At 37.2% G+C, this 21,132-nt stretch overlaps 2 protein-coding genes and 1 pseudogene across 2 annotated transcripts; 1 reads left to right on the forward strand and 2 right to left on the reverse strand.

Annotated features, from left to right (window-relative positions):
• LOC107556365 (leucine-rich repeat-containing protein 69-like) lies at positions 1-3,316 on the reverse strand (annotated as a pseudogene).
• Positions 3,317-3,855: 539 nt separating this feature from the next.
• Positions 3,856-6,091, reverse strand: LOC107556366 (OTU domain-containing protein 6B-like). The gene is given in 8 exon segments (XM_016239462.1): positions 3,856-4,274; positions 4,375-4,481; positions 4,583-4,644; positions 4,913-5,225; positions 5,291-5,398; positions 5,507-5,649; positions 5,765-5,872; positions 5,951-6,091. Coding segments are annotated over 7 exon segments (888 nt in total). The 5' UTR covers positions 5,835-5,872; positions 5,951-6,091; the 3' UTR covers positions 3,856-4,189.
• A 656-nt stretch (positions 6,092-6,747) lies between these two features.
• LOC107556352 (peroxisome biogenesis factor 1-like) lies at positions 6,748-21,030 on the forward strand. Its single transcript, XM_016239448.1, has 23 exons — positions 6,748-6,980; positions 7,099-7,239; positions 7,706-7,789; positions 8,141-8,255; positions 8,344-9,029; positions 9,723-9,842; positions 9,928-10,051; positions 10,133-10,233; positions 10,302-10,393; positions 10,528-10,660; positions 11,502-11,598; positions 11,710-11,880; positions 11,971-12,125; positions 12,773-12,959; positions 13,034-13,194; positions 13,568-13,702; positions 13,783-13,847; positions 13,935-14,077; positions 15,465-15,568; positions 15,659-15,835; positions 16,225-16,455; positions 16,622-16,816; positions 21,019-21,030. Exons 1-23 carry the CDS (start codon positions 6,873-6,875, stop codon positions 21,028-21,030), a joined length of 3,537 nt encoding a protein of 1,178 aa, XP_016094934.1. The 5' UTR covers positions 6,748-6,872.
• Positions 21,031-21,132: the final 102 nt, after the last annotated feature.

Here is a 21,132-nt window from a genome sequence, read left to right on the forward strand (position 1 = left end):
CTTAAATTTTTTAAAAAGGTAAAGCATAAAAGATTCTGATAAATGATAGAAAACTGCATGACATTTAAATCTAACATAGAAGCATACTGATGTGTATTATTGTGAGAGCCATAAAAAAAATACTGTATGACTGGAATGATTCACTTCTGCAGATGTCAATCTGACAGCCAGATTAAAGATCGACAGTGATCAAATGTTGCCATCTGCTGGTGTATCGCAAAAACATCAACTATTCATTCTTTATAATAAACAGAGATTTAGAAAAAAAATGATCATGATCAATCATGGGGTAAAAAGATGCAATTTTAAATTTATAATCGTACAAGCCCATAGTATTGGTGGTCATCTCTGTTGAAGCAGTCGTAGGAACACAGCAGAACTCTGACTGGAACAGACTGAGAGCTTTTCATCCCCATGTGCTGTTCAAAGACAAAACTGACTCTGATTACTAAAGGATAGTCTAATATTCTCTTGTACTTTTATTGACATGCAATGTGGATCATACAGAAAAAAAAGTAGTAACATATTGGCATTGTTGTTTTGGCTAAAATGTACTAATCAGGGGCATAAGTTAAAATGTGACCGTTTATCTTTGTTGATTCAAATAACAAATGTTGTGTGTGTGCCTGAGGCATATCAAACACCTATTATGCAAGTGTGAGGTTGTCAAACTATTAAAGTGTCATCAAACATCTTGAGTGAAGCATGTCTTGCCAATTTTCAGCGACAGCACTTCTTCTGTGCCCTGAATGCTGAACACTGGTGTTATGCAGAATGAGCTGATACCTTCCTGGTGTTGATGAACTGCACACACTCCAGCCAGGTGGTGAGGAAGGGCTGTGAGCACAGAGCACACTGGCCCCAGTGAGACAGCATGTCCTGCAGCTCTGGGTACGCTGGCAGAGCTCTGGATACCACTGACAACTCATTAGTGCTCTGCTGGAGGATCAGCCTGGCTGAGAGTTCCTATACACATGAAACTACAATCAGCAGCACCATGGAAATGTTCTAGTTAAAACTAACCATTTCAAGATGCTTATTTCTAATGACTTCAAATTGTTTTCCCACTACTAACATCCTCTATTGGAATATAGCAAGACAGCAATCAGATTTGTGCAAGAATGTGCAAAAATAATAAATATTTTAAAAGATTAAAAAATAGTTACCTTTAATGAGAGGACTTCTTTCTCTTGAACAGACTCCATCAATGTGAATGGAACTAAACCGTTTCCTTCAAAGAATAGTTCCTCCAATGTGAGAAACTGAAACTAAACCGAGAGAGAGGAAATATTTTTAAAATATCATAAAAATATAATTTTATAATTATTAATATAATTTTACATAGTATATGACTTCATGAACAAAAGTTAACATTAATTCTATAAAGCCAACTGTATTGTATTTAATACGCAAAGGCCTGTAAATGATAAAAACTTTGCTGAAAACCGTTCTACTCAATCTACTACATGCCTGCTGTTTATTCTTTTTAAGCACATTTTATATCGTTAGTAATATTTCAAGATGAAAAGATTACTGGACTGAAGAAACTCGATTATTTTTACTTTACTTTGCACATACAAGTAAAAGTACAGAGCTTTGACCTGCTAATACTTTGAATGATCTGCTATACTGTTATAATCTCACAAAAGCCTAATGTATCAAATATGATACTCAAAAAAAAAAAGTTTCTTTATTTCTTTTTGTTTTAGTGACTTCTGTCTGTTTTCCTGTCAGTCTTCACAGGATTACAATTAATCACAGATTTTTAGGGGGGCTGAAGTCCCTCTAATTAACATTCAGAACCAACTACATATTTCAGTATAATCAGCTTATTTTATCAGCACATTGCCAAAATTATTAGTAAATAACTAAAACATTTAAAATAGCAATTGAAATGGCTGGCAATTTGTCCAAATAACTTACACCAACTGGAAACACAGATAAACGATTTCCGGCAACATCCAAGATCTTCAGATTTTTCCAACCAAGAGCGCCCTAAACAAAGAACAAACACATAAACTAATATGCATAAAAATTGGGTAAAGTACGAAGAAGTCATCTGTCTTGCCTCTGGTAGTTCTGTCAGGTTGTTTCGGGCCAAATACAATTTCCTCAGCTGTGATAAATTGTATAACTGCTGTGGTATTTGAGTCAGTTTATTATTAGTGAAGTTAATCTCAGTCAAACATTTCATCAAGACCAGTTCAGCTGGAATCTGCTGCAAAAGATTGTGACACTGATGCTTTTTAGACTACACAGCCTGCAAATAAACAAGAAGCATTTCGAAAATCAGATATCATGATAGTCAAATAGCAAAGAGGGGGGATACAAGTGTAAAAGAGGTCAAAACGTCAACCGACTTGAATCATCTCACCTTTTTATTTCTGCAGGAATGACGTTGATTCTATTGTGGTTCAAATTGAGAAGCTCAAGGTTTGGTAGACCCTCTGCAAATACAACAACACAACGCTATCAGCACTACTGACCCGCTTCAATCAAATAAACCTGAATAAGAAAGAGTCTGATCTTACCCAGCACCTCTGGTGGCAAATGGCTGATTTTGTTTCCATATAAATAAAGTTTATTTAGACAACTGAAGTGTTTTAAAAGGGGTGGGATCTCCTCAAGAACATTATTTCCCAGACTGAGCTCTGTCAACTATAAATATACAATGAAAATGAAAGTATTGACTATACACAATGTATGCATAGAAGTTAATCTAAGTTAATTATCTTCTATGATTCATGCAAATCATAGAATTCATTTATTGTGCTGTTTCCAATGTTTTATTGTTAGCCAAAGTAGTTTTCTTCTGTTCAATATGGTTCATATTTTGTTTTGGGCTCTTAACATAAAATAATAATATTAGTATTAAAAAGTATTAAAACTATGATACAGATAAAACGAACTCACCTTCTGCAAACACATCAGTTCAGACGGCAGACTCGACAGGTAATTATTATTCAACTTTAATACAACAATCCGTGTCAGCCTCGCAAAAACTTCTGGAAGATGTGTAATTTTCCTAGAGCTCAAATTAAGGGACTTTGATTTCGTTTTTAATGCTTTGATAATTGAGTCGTTTGCCATTTGACGCTTGCATCGCTAACTTTCCCATAGACCGTACTTTCCCCACGTTTCCATGGAGATGCAACGCAGTTTCTCACGTAGTGTTGACTGGCGGACTAACACGAGAATAGCATGCTGTCATTGTAGCCTCAATACTGACCACAGACGAGAACATCAAGATGTGTAGCACTTTCCACGATTAGTGTACAAAATAGGACCTGAAACGTTAAAGACTATTACATCCCTGATTTGAGTGATGTTGCGTTTTTCTTTTTTTAACAACAAAAAAAAGAGATTACTTGTCTTCACATCATGATTTGAAAGTGTCCAAATAATGTTTCTTCCATGTAATAATTTTAAGGAATTTTACATTATTTTGCAATGGGGGAAATCATGTAGTAACAGGGTTTGTAGGAATACAGCTAAACATTAAATTTTGGTCATTTAAAATTAATATCTTGTGTGTTTACTACAATAAATTGAATATCCATTGAATAGACTGTGAAAATTATGAAGTGATATTTTAATTGTTGGATAGTCTAACCTCGGATATATTTTTCCTGCATTTTAAAGTGGGCGACTGTATTTAATATGATGTTATTTAACACAAACGCTTTTCATTAATAGAAAGTGATCTTTTATTTAATGACGTAAGCATGACCATAATCCAGCACCTCTTACGGAGATAATACATTGGGACAATGTTGCTTGGGCACTTTCCCTTTGAGAATGGGCAACAAATTGCTATCTGGATACTTTAGATCAGTTGTGGGCTGTCTCTCACCTGGTTGCCCGTTGATGGCAAGATTGGCCAGCAACATTGCTCAAAAAGTTGCCCCGTGTATCATTACCTTCCAAGTAAATTGCTTGCAGATATGCAGTTTTCAAGAATAACACAAAGCACATAACAGTTTATTCATGAATAACACTGGCAAAGCATGGACTATTACATTAAGCTTGTCCACTGCAATTGAAGTCACCAGCATGTGTTATTTCATCATCCTCTGTGAGCATCCTGACCGAATCCACTGATCCTAGCAAAACAGAATCAAATTCCAGAAGGTCCACTTCTACAGGCTAATTATGCACAGATGCATATATGAATGTGTCAGTGATTGGCTCAGCCCTCTTCCTCATTTGCCAAGTCTTTCAGAGGCTCCACAGAGTTGTAGTGCTCACCAAGTCCACACGCATGCCGCATATAACTGAAAGGGGCAGTGAAATGCGTTTTAGTACAGCAGTGGAGAAATGAACTTTTTGTACAAATTTATATTTTTAAATAAATAAACATCTTTAGTCATTTAGACGAGTGTGATTGGTGGCTTGACATATTCTTCACCAATAATAATAGAGGGCGATTCTGCCTGAATGACTTCTATCGGTAGCTGTAGGACCTGTGAAAGGGCTTTTAACTGACATGGAGAAAATATAAAAAACATTGATATAAAAAAAGGCAAATGGTGGATTATGACTTTTTAATGTGCACTTTATACATATTGTCTGATATTCTTACCTCTAACTGTCCGCCCCAAGCAGCTGTGTCTGCAACATCATTGCAGTACTTCTCAAACTCATCTAAAGTAAAAGTGAATCCAGAGTTAACAACAAAATCCATTCATATCATGTAACAACAAGCATTTAGAATTTGACATACTTCTGCGCATATCCATTCAAAAATAATGGGTGCTGAAAATTCCGCTTTGCCTTTACAGGAATAAATTACATTTTAAAATATTAATATAAAAATCAGTTATTTGAAATTGAAATAATATTTCCGTTTTAACTGTGTACACTGTATTTTCGATCATATTCTGAAGTGTATGATAGCCAGTATGGCATTCACCAGCAGTGTACATGTCTCCTGAATTGGGGTCAGTGAGGAACGGAAGGAAGTCATCTGCATGGCTCCTCATGTACTGAGCTGTTTGAGCCCGAAGCTCTTTAAGGCTGAGAGTGGCGCCTCGCTCCGTCAGCTGATCCTCCACGGCGCGGTACATGCAGTGACCATCAGAGGAGATCTCTCTGATCTGCAGGTGCCTCTCCATCAGCTTCTGTCTCAGCTTCAGACCCTCCTGATGACGGGAGCCAGTGAGATTCTCCACTTCCACCTCAGCAATCTGGCTCTCCAGCGCCTTCTCAAAAGCAGCCTTTTTGTCCTTAAAACACCAAGAATTTTCAGTATCCTTTAAACTACAGCCACCCAACATGAAAAAGTTCTTACCCGTCTCTTCTGGGCTTTAGATGTCCGAGTTTGCTTGCTTAAATCGTTATTTTTCCCATCACTATTTCCCAAACTCAGGAAATCCACTGCATTTGAAACCTCCTGCACCTTGGAACAATCCATGATATGAGTAGAAGTGAACTGCACTCATATGTATCTAACGTGAGTTTCTAGGTAGGGTGTTTAAACATCTAACAACAAAATAATTTCACTTACCAAGGAAGAGTTCTGAAGTTGTTCGAGCTCATTTTCGATGTTTTTGAGTGAGTTCTAACTCTAGTTTGGGATGTCTTCAGTCAGCTGTTTCCTCCTCTTCTTGTCATTTTTGGGAACAGCATTTTTCATACTTTGTATTTTTGCTATGACACCAAGAAGACTTATTTAGTATGCACTGTACACATATTTTGTTTCGTTTATAAAATCTTAGTCTAATAAATGCTTTATTTCTATTTAAAGATAGTAATAGTGTCTTACCTTGCAAGTCTTTCTTTTCATTGCGATGCTGTTTAGCTAACAGCTCCTCTGCTGTCTCCACTTCCTCCATGTCAAAATTAAAGAAACATTCAGAGCAATAAAATGGAGCTAAACCATAAATATATTACTCATTTCCATCAGTTTGCGTTATTGCTCGACAAGGACTGAATTGCGGTTTCAGCTCACAGAAATCAGTTGATTCTCAGTTCCATTGATCTGCAAGTCGTCTTCTTCTTCTTCTTCTTTCTTCTTCTTCTGTGATTTGCGGCAGCTTAGACGCTTCAAAGGCGTACTGCTCGATCTGCATGCCAAGCGCAGGGATTCAATGGAAACACATCCGGGAATACAACATTTCAAAATAAAAGCCGTAGATACTCGAACTGTTTTCCTCTTGGTATTTTGGTAATATAATGGTTTAAAATGGCATAATAAATAATTCCACTAATTTAAACCACTAATTTACAAAAGCGCCTTCAAATCAGTTTCTTATTTGTGCCCCGAATTATTTTGAAACCGTTGACAAGTGGCAAAAGTGTTGCCATGACCGCCTATTATAAGTAACTGGCGATTCTTTATTCTTAATAACTTATAAAAGTATATAGTCGTGGGTCGCGTTTTTTGGGGGGCTCATTTCCAGGAGACAATCGTATATTTGAGCTTGCTAGTGTTTGGTCTCCTAGAACGATACAATTAACAACTAATAGCAGTTATGTCTCCACCAGCGGTTCGAGCTTAACTCGATATAATGTCATTAGTCATCTTTTTAGTCTTTACAAGCTCCTCCAGGTTCAGTGATGCGTAATAAACAATACATAACATATAAAAAACGGGGTCACACATTTTGGTGCGGTTGGTCGCTTTATTTTGGGGCGTATTTAATCATTATGTGTGCTTGTTTTCCAAGTGAAATCTGGCAACACTGTAAGACGGAGCTAATCGAAAATGTTCGTTCGCTTTCAGCGCTTACGACTGATCGACACACTCCATGCGATTATAATGTCTGACGTTCAATTCATGTTGACAGTTTTAGCATACTGGCTTTATCACAGATTCATTTAAATAAGGGATCATTTGTAGTAGAAGCGAGGTTTCTGCAGTCTCGCAGGAAATGTTGGGAAGCCAGGGGATTCAACCTGTCACGCTAGTCTTCAATAACTCCAAAAACTGCTTTCTTCAGCTGTCATCAAACTTCGCCACTCATCTCTGTCTTCAAGAGGTTTGTATCCAGCTAGCTGCTTTATAATATATGCATGCCAGTTACTAGTCTACCACTGTACTGTGCTTCTCTAAGTGCCATCATAGTTTAGAGTCATGTAACACTAATGTGATGTCAGAACCAGATCCTGGAGCTGTCATGGGGTGTTTCTGCACCCGTGTTCCTCAGCTGGATCAGGACCGGGTCTTCAGGTCCAGAGGGCAGAGTTGAGATCTGCAGACAACTGGGAGAGAAACTTGGGCTCAAGGAGGGAGAACAGGTTTGTCACTGTTTAAAGGGATAACAGTTAGTCCACCCTAAAAACATTTCCTCACTCTCATGTCAATCCAAATATGTTTGCATTTCTTTCTTGTGCAGAACATGAAAGAAGAGATTCTGAGGAATGTTGGTAACCAAACAATTAACAGTATGGACAAAAAAATGGAAGTCAATGGGAACTGAAACTGTCTGGTTACCATCATTCTTCAAAATATCTTCTCTCATGTTCCAAAGAAGAAAGAAGGTCATATAGGTTTGAAATGACATGAGGGTGAGCAAGTGGTGCTATAATTTTCTTTTTTGGGTGAACTATCGCTTTAATATGCCACAAGTGATTTGATGGAGCGTGAATGTCGATCAGTGGTTCTCAAACGGGGGGCTTAAGATGACTTAAATTGATTTGAAATAAAACAAATCAGGCATTAAACTGATGCAGATGCATGTAACAAGGTTGTGATGTGTTGTAGGGGTATCTGCGGCCATGTCATCAGGTGCAGTCAGTGCAGCAGGTGTTCGTAGAGCCTCTATCTCCAGATGACTGGGAGATCTTGGTGAGTTCACAATGGCTTAATTTATCTCTTTTTTAATTCTCTAGGAGATGTTTACCTGATATTTAGTGATATATGTCCATTAAAATGCATATACAGTAACTAGAAATCTACACATTTCTGGTCTTGCATGATTCATCTGTGCATGACTCCTTCATGATTCACTGCCACCTTGCATTAATGTCTTGTATGAAACTCACACTTTTCATGATCTAATCAATTCTATGCTGTATCCTGTCGAACATTTTCTCTTGTTAAATGTCCTGTTTTACTTGTAAAATTATGTCAGATTACAGAATTAAAATGGGTTGTGAATGTCGTTTCGGTCTAAAATCTGATTGAACCTTGTTCCAGGAGCTGCACAGCATGGCTCTGGAGCAGCGACTCTTGGATCAGATCCGAGTGGTCTTCAGTGAGGGTGTTTTTCCTGTGTGGGTGGACCAGCACACTGTCATCTATATCAGGATAGGTCAGTCAGCCCTATTTTATAGGCATGTCACATTGGAGTTGTTGGGTATGAACTGATCTTTTTACACTAATGATTGTATTTTTTCTAGCATCCCTCTCTCCATCTGTTCCATTCGGCCGACTGGAGCAGTTCACTGAGCTTGTTGTCTCCCCAAAACTACATCCAGGAGGTGATCAACTGCTCCAACCTCGATCAGAAGAGCCAAGCCAACATCTACAATACCAGAACATTGATGTCACATCTTCCTCCAGCTCAGTCGTCCATCAGGATCCCATCAGTGATCATCTGGAGAGTCAGAATGAAGGCCATTGGGGAGGGATAGCTGATCTGAAAAGCCTGGTTAGATACCTGTTTACAAGAGGATTTGAGCCTGCAAAAGAGAATCTTGCGGTTCCCACAATCCCCACCATCCTGAAAGACTGTATCCTCCGGACCATTGGAACCCCTCCTAGGTCTGTCAGCCATCTAGGCTCATGTCATGGAGATGTCCATATACTGCCATGGAATCTGCAAGAGCAAGAGAACTGGAATCCAGGGCAGTCTGCACTAACATACGGCAGGCTTTCAAAAATCCTTTCTCCTAAAGAACTCAGGGAGAAAGTCAAGCAGGTCATGGAGAAGAAGAAAATCAGAGATGGACTTCACAAAAGGAACGACACAGAGGAACATAAGGAGAACGCTGTTGTGGTCAGGATGCTTTGTCACAATATAAAAAGGCTGCAGGAGGACCAGAAATTCAATAAATGTGAAGAAATTTACTCTGGGAGAGTTTGGGTAAGTTGTTCCATTCAAGTTCAGATATAATGTTTCATAGAAATATTCTTTATCACCATAATTTCTAGGGATGGGATCTTTTCACTTTGGCCAGTAAGAGACCACCTAACAATCAACCAGAACACCATAGTACTTGTATAACAATGTGATAAAAACACCTTAGCAACCGTCTGGCAAATCCCTGTTAAAATATTTAAAAATGTTAAACATTTAGAAATAGAAACTCCATAATCAATAGTCAGATAATTTTTACATTTAGATTACCATTATTTAACTTTTTCTTAACTTATTAATTTAATGACAGTGTTAAATGTAATCTTTAGCACATACTTTAAAATATCATTTATTTCTGTGATGCAAAGCTGAATTTCCATCAGCCATTACTCCAGTCTAAAGTGTCACATGATCCTTAAGAAATCATTATAATATGGTGATTTATTATTAGAATTATCAATGTTGGCAACAGTTGTGCTGCCAAATATTTTTTTGGAAACTGCGATACTTTTTTCAGGATTCTTTGATTAATAAAATGTTAAAAAGAACAGCATTTATTCTAAATATAAATATATATCAATTAGTACAAATAAATGATTTTTTTTTTTTTTTAAATAGGCTGATAACCGAATTAGTGCAGATATATTGTGCATCCCTAGTAAAAATAAAAATATAGTTAAATTTTTTTTGTTGTTGCAGATCCCAAAGGTGCTGCAGAGGCGTTTGAGGATAGACCCTCGATCAGCTGTGAGGATTCAGCCTTTGAAATCAAAGCCAAGAGTTGCAGAAGCAGTCATGGTGCAACCATTACAACCGTTGGTAAGTTTTTCTTTCAGACTTGATGCTTTATGTTGTCAGATAATGAAAATATTGTATTGTAAACTTATTTCCTTTCTGTTTGCAGACAGTGAATGAAAAAGAAGAAGATATTCAAACTGCGTTCCTCAACTGGTTACATGCTCGGAGCCATCAGCCTTTGACCTGTCTGACAGGCCGCACTAACGTCATTCTCTTACCCTGTGCTGAAGGTGTGAGGAAGAACCATCAGAATTTATGTTTTCAATCATATTACTATTATTACAGACTAAACTGGGTTTCTCTCTTCTCAGGAAAAGAAGAGTTTGTCTTGACTGTGCTGAAACCAGAGCAACAGCAAGAGGATGAAATGTTCTTTCTATCAACAAGTTTACTAAAGAAAACAAATGTGCAGGTATAAAGTCAAATGTTGTTTTTACAAATTAATTTTTCTGCTCCTGCCTTAAACCAATCTCTGTTTAGATTGTCAGAGAGCCACATGATTCTGACCACAGCGGCTCTGATAATGTTAATAAAGATCCACATCTTGGCTTTCCCTCCCTCAGCTCTCTTGGGTATGCTTGTATTCTTTTTTAAAACTGAGAAACATCAATGTATTTTTTTATATCCTTAGCAGAAAACAAGATTCACTTTCTGATGAGTCGGTGTAGCCGTTCTTTGTTGTTTGTGATTGAATCTGTTTGCTCAGTGGGGTAGAGGACATCAGCAGGTCTGCTTTTGAGCACATCTCTCACGCTCTAATGGGAGGTCCTCTCTCGCGGGAACTGGTCTCCACAGGACGGGGACTGAGGGGTGGAGCTCTGCTCATCACAGGTGCAAAGGTAACCTTCAGACACATATGCTACAGTCTTTTCAAAGTCAGATGGGGGATACTTCTGCTTGATATATCTCCTTATGCATTAAGGCAATGCAAGCGATTGTTTTTCAGGTGTTTGATTATCAACAAGGAACATTATTCAAGATCATACAGTATAGATCTGTCTCTGTAAATATTTTCTAAGGAGCTTTTATTGTCATTTCATGTAGGGAATTGGACTCATTGATGTATTTAACTTGTTTAAAAGTGATTAAGCAAAATAACTGTGTGTCCACACATGCTGCCATGTTTGCTTGACTTCATACACTGCTGTTTGAAATTTTGTGGTTTGTGTTTTTGAAAGAAGGCCTGTGATGCTCACCAAGACTGCATTTATTGGATCATCAATACAGTAAAATATGCATTAACATTGTAAAATGATATTACAATTTTAAATAATTGTTTCCTATTTTAATATACTTTAAAATGCAATTTATTCCTGTGATGGTAAAGCTGAATTTTCTATCTTTACAGTCACATTTAATAAATTGAATGTGTCTTTGCTTAATAAAAGTATTAATTTTTTTTTTAATCTTACTGGCCCCAAATGTTTGAACAGTAGTGTACATCTGCATCAGAAGTCAGGGTAAATATTTTTTCACAAGTTGTTTGTTTGACATCAAGTGCCGTTTCAAGTAGAACGTTTGAAATGTGAGTTGAATGGAATGGAAAAGTTCCCAAGCACTTGATTACTTTACAGTGTAAATTAATTTAAACAATAACAAGCAAATATTGTGAAAATAATGAATGAATAAATAGATGCCGTACAAAGGTGTCTGTAATACGTTTCCTGCTTTTCTCCACAGGGCAGTGGAAAATCTTCTCTCTCCAGAGCACTGTGTCGAAAGGCCAGTGAAGAGCTGGATGCCCACGTTCAAGTTGTGGACTGCAAGACACTGAAAGGTAGGCAAGAAAATTAGCTTGAGCAGTTTTGCTGTGCATTCCAACTTAGCATGCAATATTTTTGTCTTTTATTTCCGTCAAATTTCTTGATGTTATAAATGAAATTCCTAGGTAAGAGAGCAGACAAAATCAGACAGAGGCTGGAAGAGGTTTTTGAGCAGGCGATCTGGAGACAGCCCTCAGTGGTCCTGCTGGATGACCTGGATCATGTGACTGGTGCCGCAACCTCACCTGAGCATGAGCATGGGCCAGAGGCAGTACTGCGGCAACACATCGCACAGAGTAAGAAATCTTCAGAGACATACCTGGCTCTACATGTATCTCTGTGAGGAACCATCCGATGGACATCTCCGCTCTGCATGTTCTCCTCAGGTCTGAGGGATTTGGTGGATGAGATGGTGGTGCGCTCCAGCCTCATAGCTCTGATGGTCACAGCACAGAGTGAACATGCCCTTCATCAGACTCTGACTGTGGTGCAGGGTTCACACTTCTTCCAAAGTTTCTGCAAGATCCAAACACCAGATCAGGTGAGTTTATGAAACTGCAATCTAGGGCTGCATGATTTGGGTATTATATATATCAATGGGTTTTAAAATTATTATGGATTATGTATCAATAGAGCTATAGAATTATTATGCTGATAATAAAATTCAATAATAATAATAATAATAATAATAGCAATTAAATTCAATATTTATAACAATCAAAATTATTATTATTATTCCTAAAAAATAATAAATATTGCTACTGTAGTATTTCACTCAAAGTTAAAAAAAATATTTAAGACTAAAATATAATAATAATAGCAATCAATTTAAACTTTAAAATTACAATACTAATATTAATGACTGTCTTAATTTCTTTTCGTTCTAAGCCATGTCACGATTTCTGTTTTATTACAATAAATCATGCAGTCCTACTGCAAGAAATTTCGACTTGCATTCCCAGGTACAATGGCCACTTTTTTAAAAGAGCAAGTCACTGGTTTTGCTTATGGATTTGCTTCATTTGTGATGTTTCTGTTAATGAATCCTTGCCAGAATAAGTTGCAGTGTGGACCAGACTTTATGCTTACAGTCAAAAGACTGGCTATACCAGACAAGTTTTATTCTTGCTTGGTGTTTTATTTCCCCACAGAAAATAGTGACTGTAATATGATGGTTTCTCTTTATAGACTCAAAGAGTTGAGATTCTAAGGACTTTAATAGCCAAAAAGAACTTCCAGGACTTTCAAACTACTCTTGACCTAGACAGTGTTGCCAGAGAAACAGAAGGATTCATGCCACAAGACCTGAACCTGCTGCTCGAGAGAGCCATCCATGCCAACACTCTACACAGCAGGAACAATGGCAGCTCTGAAGGCGAGTGCTTAATCTAGTTATATCTTTCTATGATTCAGCTGTTTTGCTGAAATCTACGCTTTCTGCTTTCACAGATTTAAACTATAAGGACTTCAGACAAGCCCTACAGGGCTTCACCCCACCCTCCCTCTGGGGGGCTCAGCTGCAGGCTCCCACCGGGGCCGGCATGGAGCATATCGGGGGACTTCATCAGGCACGTCAGCTCTTGATGGACATCATACTGCTGCCAGCTAAGGTACAGCTGCTACTGTGCACAATATGTCCATTTCAGTGGAATACTAAAGAAAAATACTAAAAAAATCCAGCATATATGCAAGAAGAGTGGGCTCTACAGTATGTCTAGACTCGTCACAAATCGGTATAAAAGGGTAGAGTCTAACTGAACTGACTTTATTTTTAGTGCGTTAGTAAAAAATAAAAAATCTTAAGAAGTCATAGATTTTTTTTTTTTTTTTTTTATTCAGAAGATTAGTTCAGTTGTCTCTTTAAAATAATTTCTGCTACAGATACCAGTAATCATAACTGAGAAAGACATGGAAATTCATTGGTCAAAAACTGTGAACTCTGTTGTATATCCCTGTTCATGTGTGGTGTCATGCTGTGTCCAGTACCCGCTACTCTTCTCCAGTCTGCCCATGCGTCAGTGCTCTGGTGTGCTGCTCTATGGAGCTCCTGGCACAGGCAAGACGCTACTGGCTGGAGCTGTAGCCAAAGAGAGCGGCATGAACTTCATCAGCATCAAGGTAAGGAATTTGCATTTTATGAATGTATAAAACTGTATTTATTATATTAATATATTTTGATATATATTTTGTTTCTTCAGGGTCCCGAACTCCTCAGCAAGTATATTGGTGCAAGTGAGCAGGCGGTTAGAGATGTGTTTCAGAGGTGTGTCCAAATGCACAGTCTCTTCTGTATGAAATATACTAGCAATTCACTAGAGTCATTACCGAATGTGTGTATGTGTTGCTGCAGGGCTCAACAAGCTAAACCTTGCATACTGTTCTTTGATGAGTTTGACTCTCTGGCCCCTCGAAGGGGTCATGACAACACAGGGGTCACTGACCGTGTGGTTAATCAGCTACTTACTCAGCTGGATGGAGTGGAAGGGCTGACAGGTACATCAGAGCTGAAGATCAAATGCTCACCTAGGCTTTACAGCAACAGCTAGAGGTTCTTCCGTTTCGACCTGCTTCATGGTCTCAGTTTGTTGATCTGTGTGCTCGTGGGTGGTTGACATCCATGGACTTTTTTTTTTTTCCATTCAACAGCCGATTCTAAGTTGAGGTTTATGTAATGTTAGTGTCTTACGCTCACCAATGCTGCATTTATTTGATTAAAAAAATACAGTAAAACAGTTAGATTGTTAAATATTATTACATTTTTAAATAACTTTTCTATTTTAATATATTTTAAAATGTAATTTATTCCAGACTTTTTTTTTCAGCAGCCATTACTCCAGTCTTCAGTGTCACATATTTAGCTGCTTATTATTTGTGTGAAAATTATGGTAGTTTTTTCAGGACTTGTTGATGAATCATTCAAAAGAACAGCATTTTTTTTTAAATACGAAGGACTTTTTGTAATGTTACAAAAGATTTCTGACACTTTTGATCAATTTAACGCTCCTTTGCAGAATGAAAAAAATTTACATATTTTTTAAAAAATGTACTGACCCCAAACTTTTGAACAGTAGTGTATGTATAAGGTAGTAATAAAAAGTAGTATTACAAAAACTGTATAATTATAGTACAGTTAAAAATGGACACTGGACACTGTTGAAACTGCTTGAAATTGTATGTCAGCTACCCAAATAGTTCATGTTAGCATGTAGTCAACAACAATTTTGAGAAGTTTCATAGTTTGTTGCTGTATAGCAGAATGAAAAAAATTTACATATTTTTTAAAAAATGTACTGACCCCAAACTTTTGAACGGTAGTGTATGTATAAGGTAGTAATAAAAAGTAGTATTACAAAAACTGTATAATTATAGTACAGTTAAAAATGGACACTGGACACTGTTGAAACTGCTTGAAATTGTATGTCAGCTACCCAAATAGTTAATGTTAGCATGTAGTCAACAACAATTTTGAGAAGTTTCATAGTTTGTTGCTGTGGTTATTGCTTATAGAAACATCACTATCTGTATCAGATCAGAAGATAGATTAACTTAAAGTTGTTAATTTATATTGCTGTCGTCTAATCCCAAATTGAAAAAAAAAAACTTGCTTAAAAACATCAGACTGAGACTGTAGAGCAAAGACAATTGTGTGAATTGTTGTACAATGTTGTGAAATATCTGGAGTGTACTTTTCTTTAAAATATTGCATTGTTAATTTATATTGCTGTCGTCTAATCCCAAATTGAAAAAAAAAAACTTGCTTAAAAACATCAGACTGAGACTGTAGAGCAAAGACAATTGTGTGAATTGTTGTACAATGTTGTGAATATCTGGAGTGTATATGTGAGATCTCTGTAGTCAATACATAGTTTCTTATTTTTAGGGGTGTATGTGTTGGCTGCCACCAGTCGTCCTGACCTCATTGATCCTGCTCTTTTGAGACCCGGGCGACTGGACAAGTCTCTCTACTGCCCTCCTCCTGATCGGGTCAGCATGGTGTCTAGCATACATCAGTATAACCTCTTTATACCTACAAGATCTACAATATCAATTTACTGATTTATATCTGTCCTTCAGGAGGCTCGGCTGGAGATCCTGAAGGCTTTGACTCATTCCGTGCCACTGGCTGCAGATGTGGACTTGGAGCAGATTGCTGTGGCGACAGAGCTGTTCACTGGAGCTGACCTAAAGGCCCTTCTCTATAACGCTCAGCTAGAGGCGATCCACAGCAGCCTGGGGCCAAACTTTCTGCATGTGTGTTACACACAAACTCAAACATGCACACATACAGATAAAACCCTAACCCCATGATTAGTAGTTAACCTATATGGATTTTTCAGGGGCTGATGCACTTGTCTAAAGACCGGCGGCCAATGTTCAAAAGTTTGGGTTGGTTAAGATTCTTTAATGGTTTTGAGAGAAGTCTCTTATTCTTACTAAGGCTGCATTTATTTGATCAAAAATACAATAAAACAGTAATATTGTGAAATTTTGTTACAATTTAAAATAACTGTTTTCTATTTGAATATATTTTAAAATGTAATTTACTTCTGTGATGGCAGAGCTGAATTTTCAGCTTAGTCCGTACATCAGTGACAAATGTTCAGCTTATATGTGAAGCAGACTGTCTCTGTGTTTTATAGGATCTGGGCTCAGGGTCAGACAGTGATGTCAGCCTCTCCTCCCTGATCTTCCTGAACCACAGCAGTGGGTCAGATGACTCGGCTGGGGAGGGGGACGCAGGGCTGGAGCACTCTATGGTTCTGCTGGACCCCAGTGAACTCCCACCTGACGACCCACGCCAAAACATCTGGCGCCTTTACTTTGGAAGCTCCTTTGAGTCTGAACTGGACAACCAGTCTCTGTCTGAATTGGTGGGACATTAAATTTCCAAATGGACTTATAATGGATTATTATTTACAATTATGTATAAATCAATGCTATACTATTTCAGATGTCGTCTTAATGTAATTTATTAGATGATTTAGCACTTTTTGAGCTGCTTATGAGACTGTCACGTTCTGTTTGCTCTGCTCCCAGAATTCTCAGTGCCTGTCTGGACCCAATTCTACCGCCCCTGATGTGACAGGGGCATCAGTGAGGGATCCAAACTTCTGTCATGTCCCAGTTTTTATGTCCTGTCTGCAGGACGGCTTTCAGGAACTGAACCATGAGCAGTCAGAACTCCTCCGAGCAGAAGTCAACACTGTTAAGAACAGTTACCGCAGAAACACGGTCAGTTACCTTTCTCATCCATCCATCCCTTTTTATATATCAAGTTTCCTATCTATCCATTGTTACATCTGTCTATTCTTTCCATCCACCCACTGTTACAGTATATACAACTAGTATACATCCAGCTTTTCCATCCGTCTGCTGTTATATACAGATTTCCCATTGCTATCTTCCATCCATCCATTAATCCAGTTTTCCCATCCATTGCAATGTTCTTCTAATTTATCAATCCCTCTAGTTTTCTCATCTGTCCATCCATACATGTGTACTCCCACCCATCCATCCATGCATACACCCATCCGTCCAACCATCCACCCACCCAACCATCCATGGATATATGCCTCCAATTTTCCCTTCCTTTCATCCATCCATTGCTATATACCTCTAGTAATCCCATCCATCTATCCACCCATTCATCCATCATTTTATCTATCTAGATTTTTTTTTTTTTTTTTTTCTGAGATTGTGTGTGATATGATCGATTTAGGTTTGTATTACACATTTTGGTCTTTTTTTTTTACTTTTCTTTGCCTTAAGAGCAAATGCATACTTACAATATTTTGATGTCAAGTAGAGGGACGTATCAAGAACTTGACTTGATAAGACTTGAATTCAGTATAGCTGAACAAATCATTTAAATATAATTATGAAGTTTAACAAGTGACGTATTTGCTTAGCTGCTGTAGGCAATATAATGTAAAGAAATTAAGTGTGTGTGTATATATATATATATATATATATATATATATATATATATACATTAAATATGTAATTAAATTTTTAATAAATGACAATTCTTCTTTGAATTATGATGCCCGTTTAATTTCTCCAGTGCCTATGATACATTGCACAAACACATGACACAATATAACTGGAAATAATGTATATCTAAAAGTAAATACCAGTAGATAGTTTATAATTAATTAGCCTTTTTTTATTATGTTTATGTTTATTTAGTGTTGTTGCTGTTTCTTTAGCATCCTCATGAAGTGATTCTTACCATAATCTGTAGGTGGCAGTGTATTCCTACTATCAATGAGCCTAATGGCGTGTTGAAAAGTCCTCCATGGATACTTCTCAATCTGTATTCAAAGACCTCAGTGTTCTTCTCTTTGTAGAAGAGAAGAATCTTCTATTTCATCAGCCATAACGGCCTCCGGCTTACTCTGTGGATAACTGACATCTGCAGACCCCCAGGATCTGAGTTCTTCTAAATTGATTTTTCAATTTTTTTCATAGTCTTCACTTCCCCTGAGCACATGCCTTGGAGCTACAGCTGTCTCTGCACCTTTGAATATTTAGAATATTTCCAGCACATTCTCAGATTTGTTCTCATGTGTGCTGGATTTCCTTCTCACACATCGTTGAGCTGAATTCAGAGTTGCCGCAAGACACACCACGGCCTACACATATACGGCCTGATGCAGCAGTTTCTGCGGAGTTAAATATAGCCAGCCTTTGTTCTGGCCCCTGCTGTTAGTATTGTATGGGCTTGCGCCAAAACAGAAAGAAAACAAGTGACATCATGGGACTAGAATAAAATAAGTCACAGTACTGGCACCGTAAGAGAGCTGTGGACTAAAATGAGAGAATGCGTCAGCAGGACGCATCCCTTCAGTTTGAAGATCCAGCCTATATTATAATCAGGATAGTATGTGTATAAATCTATATTAATAAGTTGTGATTTTAATTCTTGTTCCAAGTACAGCATTAACATAAAGGATAAACAATTCAGATGCCTTGTGGATTATCCAAAAAATTAGGAAAGCTAACTATTCCTCCTCAGCAGACCACCTGTTTTTCCTCACAGTTAATCTTGATCTTTCCTTAAAATGCTTGAAGCAAACTGCCAAAATCTGCCTTTTGTGTCAGGAGGGTTGTGGGCCTATTTTTCTGCCCTCAGCAGTTACCTGACCTCTGAATTTTAACACAGGCTTCGAAACAAATGTACTGTCTGAAGGGAGATAGTGTGCAAAACATGATTGTGAAGAATATTCACTTAAGGAAATAGATGTCTTAGGTTTATAAAATAAGGGAAACAATCTTATTTACATGCTATTAAACGACTGTTTCACCAATTAATGTAAATTCTGTCATCACTCATTGTTCCTATAAGGAATGCAAAATAAGATATTTTTAAACAATGTTTTTTTTTTTTAGATGACAGTGGATGGTTATTGAAGACGTTAATCCTCAAAATTAGTGTGCTATATTAGCTTTCACAAGTAATACATTAGCTTAATGTAAGCTATTAACTTTTTTGATAGTGAATTGAACTCCAGAAACGGATTAGACTAATTCATTCCTCAGGTAATGGTTTCAGATCAACTGACTCAGTGAAAAGACACGGTGAGTAAATAACGGAATTTTCATTTTTGGAAGCTCTATTCTTAACACCTTTTTTTTTTTTTAAGAAAGTCATTGAGCCATTCATTTAGACGCAATTGTAAAAGTCACAGTGAACTGAATCAGTCCTTATTCACTTAAATCCGTCCCTCCCGAACCTATAACAAAAGTGTCCCTTGTGGGTCAAAATGACCCGAAGGCCAAAAATTATGCTGCTTTTTTTTTTGGAACAGAAAGCTTATATTGGTCCATTTTTATATATATATTCAGATTTTTTTAATGTAGGTTTTTTATTATTTTGGGGGGATTTTTATTGTTCACATATGAATATTTTTATAAAAATGTGCATATTTTTATAATTTTTTTCGCCAAAAAAAAAAACCCCAAAGAAAACAATTTCTGCATATTTATACGTTAAATGTGATGATGCATCAGGACCTAGGTCACTGAGTGTCTCTGGTGCCATCTGGTTGGGAAAAATGACATAAAATTGCATTTATGATTACAGCCACTAGAGGGGCCCATAGAATCCTATGGAGATTCTTAAATGAGCCAAACAAGTGAATTTTGTAAAACTACACCAACTTGAGGCTTCATTAAGCTTTCAGATATATATCGAAACATTAAAAAAAAAAAAAACTGTATTTTGTTAAAAGAAAAAAAAATGGGGAAATTGATACTGAATTTTTAATCCAAACACGTTTCGCATATTCATACAGTTTCATGAATATGTAATCAATATAAAAGACACATTTAAAAATATAAATATGATATAACATTGATATTGGTCTCATTGGTCTCTACCCCATCACTCAAATTTAACTAAGTCAAAAAAAATAAAAAATAAAATTGACAGTCATTTCCCAGCAGAAACATCATACATGCTATAATATGTTTCAATGGGAGTGTGTGTGTTTGTGTGGGGGGGTATGTGAGGTTTTTTTGTGCATTGGGGGCATTCTGCAGTCTCAGCCCTTTGTTTGGGTATGCATCTTTTCTGGATTGTGTCACATTTTGTATAGTCAAAAAAATCAAATAAAAAATGCTTGCTTTTTTTTTTTTCTCGGACATTCCATTAATTCCTATGGCCGGGTCAAAATGACCCACGAGGGACACTTTTGTTATTTTTTTTTTATTACACCCACATAGAATCCTCGAATCGACTAATTTTTGTGTGTGCTCTATGCTTCAAGTCTGACAAAATGAAATTTAAAAAATCCAGCATTTTTTTCCCGTAAATTCCATGCTTTTCCAGTGGCGGGACCTGCGAGGGACACTTTTGATACTTTTTATATAACACCCACTTGAACTGCTCGAATTCGCTCAAATAGTTTTTTTTTTCGTGTATTCCCGGTTTAAGTGTGACAAAGTCTCATACCATAACGATCAACGCTCTATTTTAAAAAAATCTTTAAAAATGAGTTTCAGGTCAAAATGACCCGAGGGACGGATGAGGGTTTTAAACTGCAGTCATTCCTTGTTCTGTCTATAAGCCACACAATTTTGTAGAGAAGTCACATAAAAATTCAAGCTACTGTATAGTACGTGTACGGAGATGTACGCCGCCCATTGCCATTCATTTTTTTTATTGTAAAATAGTGTATCAAGTTGAATACACATGCAGGCATTTTAAGATGTTTAGGTTAAGTTTTAATCCCCAGCTGGCATAACATCTAAAATGTAAAATCATCCATCCATAATATTCTGTTCTATTTTTTATTTATTTTTTATTCTGTCTACAAGATGAGCATTCCAGAGATTTCTCTTAAGTGTTGCAGAACCTGCTGCATGACAGACTTTTCAATAAATTGGCCAAATAAGGGCCTGTGACAAAATTCAGTTGTCTCCTTGCTCAGGTGTTCCTCTGAGCCTTCCACTAGTCCCTTTGTCATCCTGGCCCTGTTATTACTACACAGAGCTGTAAAGAACACTCTGGGACGCCCCGAGTCAGCTCAGAGTCAATCATTTAA

This window comes from Sinocyclocheilus grahami, unplaced genomic scaffold (assembly GCF_001515645.1).
Source record: "Sinocyclocheilus grahami isolate Dianchi unplaced genomic scaffold, SAMN03320097.WGS_v1.1 scaffold566.1, whole genome shotgun sequence".
Taxonomy (NCBI): Eukaryota; Metazoa; Chordata; class Actinopteri; order Cypriniformes; family Cyprinidae; genus Sinocyclocheilus; species Sinocyclocheilus grahami.

Excerpts from the sequence above, each read along its gene's own strand:
- LOC107556352 (XM_016239448.1), top strand. The coding sequence starts at position 6,873 with ATGTTGGGAAGCCAGGGGATTCAACCTGTCACGCTAGTCTTCAATAAC. Across the intron at positions 13,703-13,782 it reads TGAACTTCATCAGCATCAAG|GGTCCCGAACTCCTCAGCAA; the intron begins GTAAGGAATTTG and ends TTGTTTCTTCAG. Across the intron at positions 13,848-13,934 it reads GTTAGAGATGTGTTTCAGAG|GGCTCAACAAGCTAAACCTT; the intron begins GTGTGTCCAAAT and ends GTGTTGCTGCAG.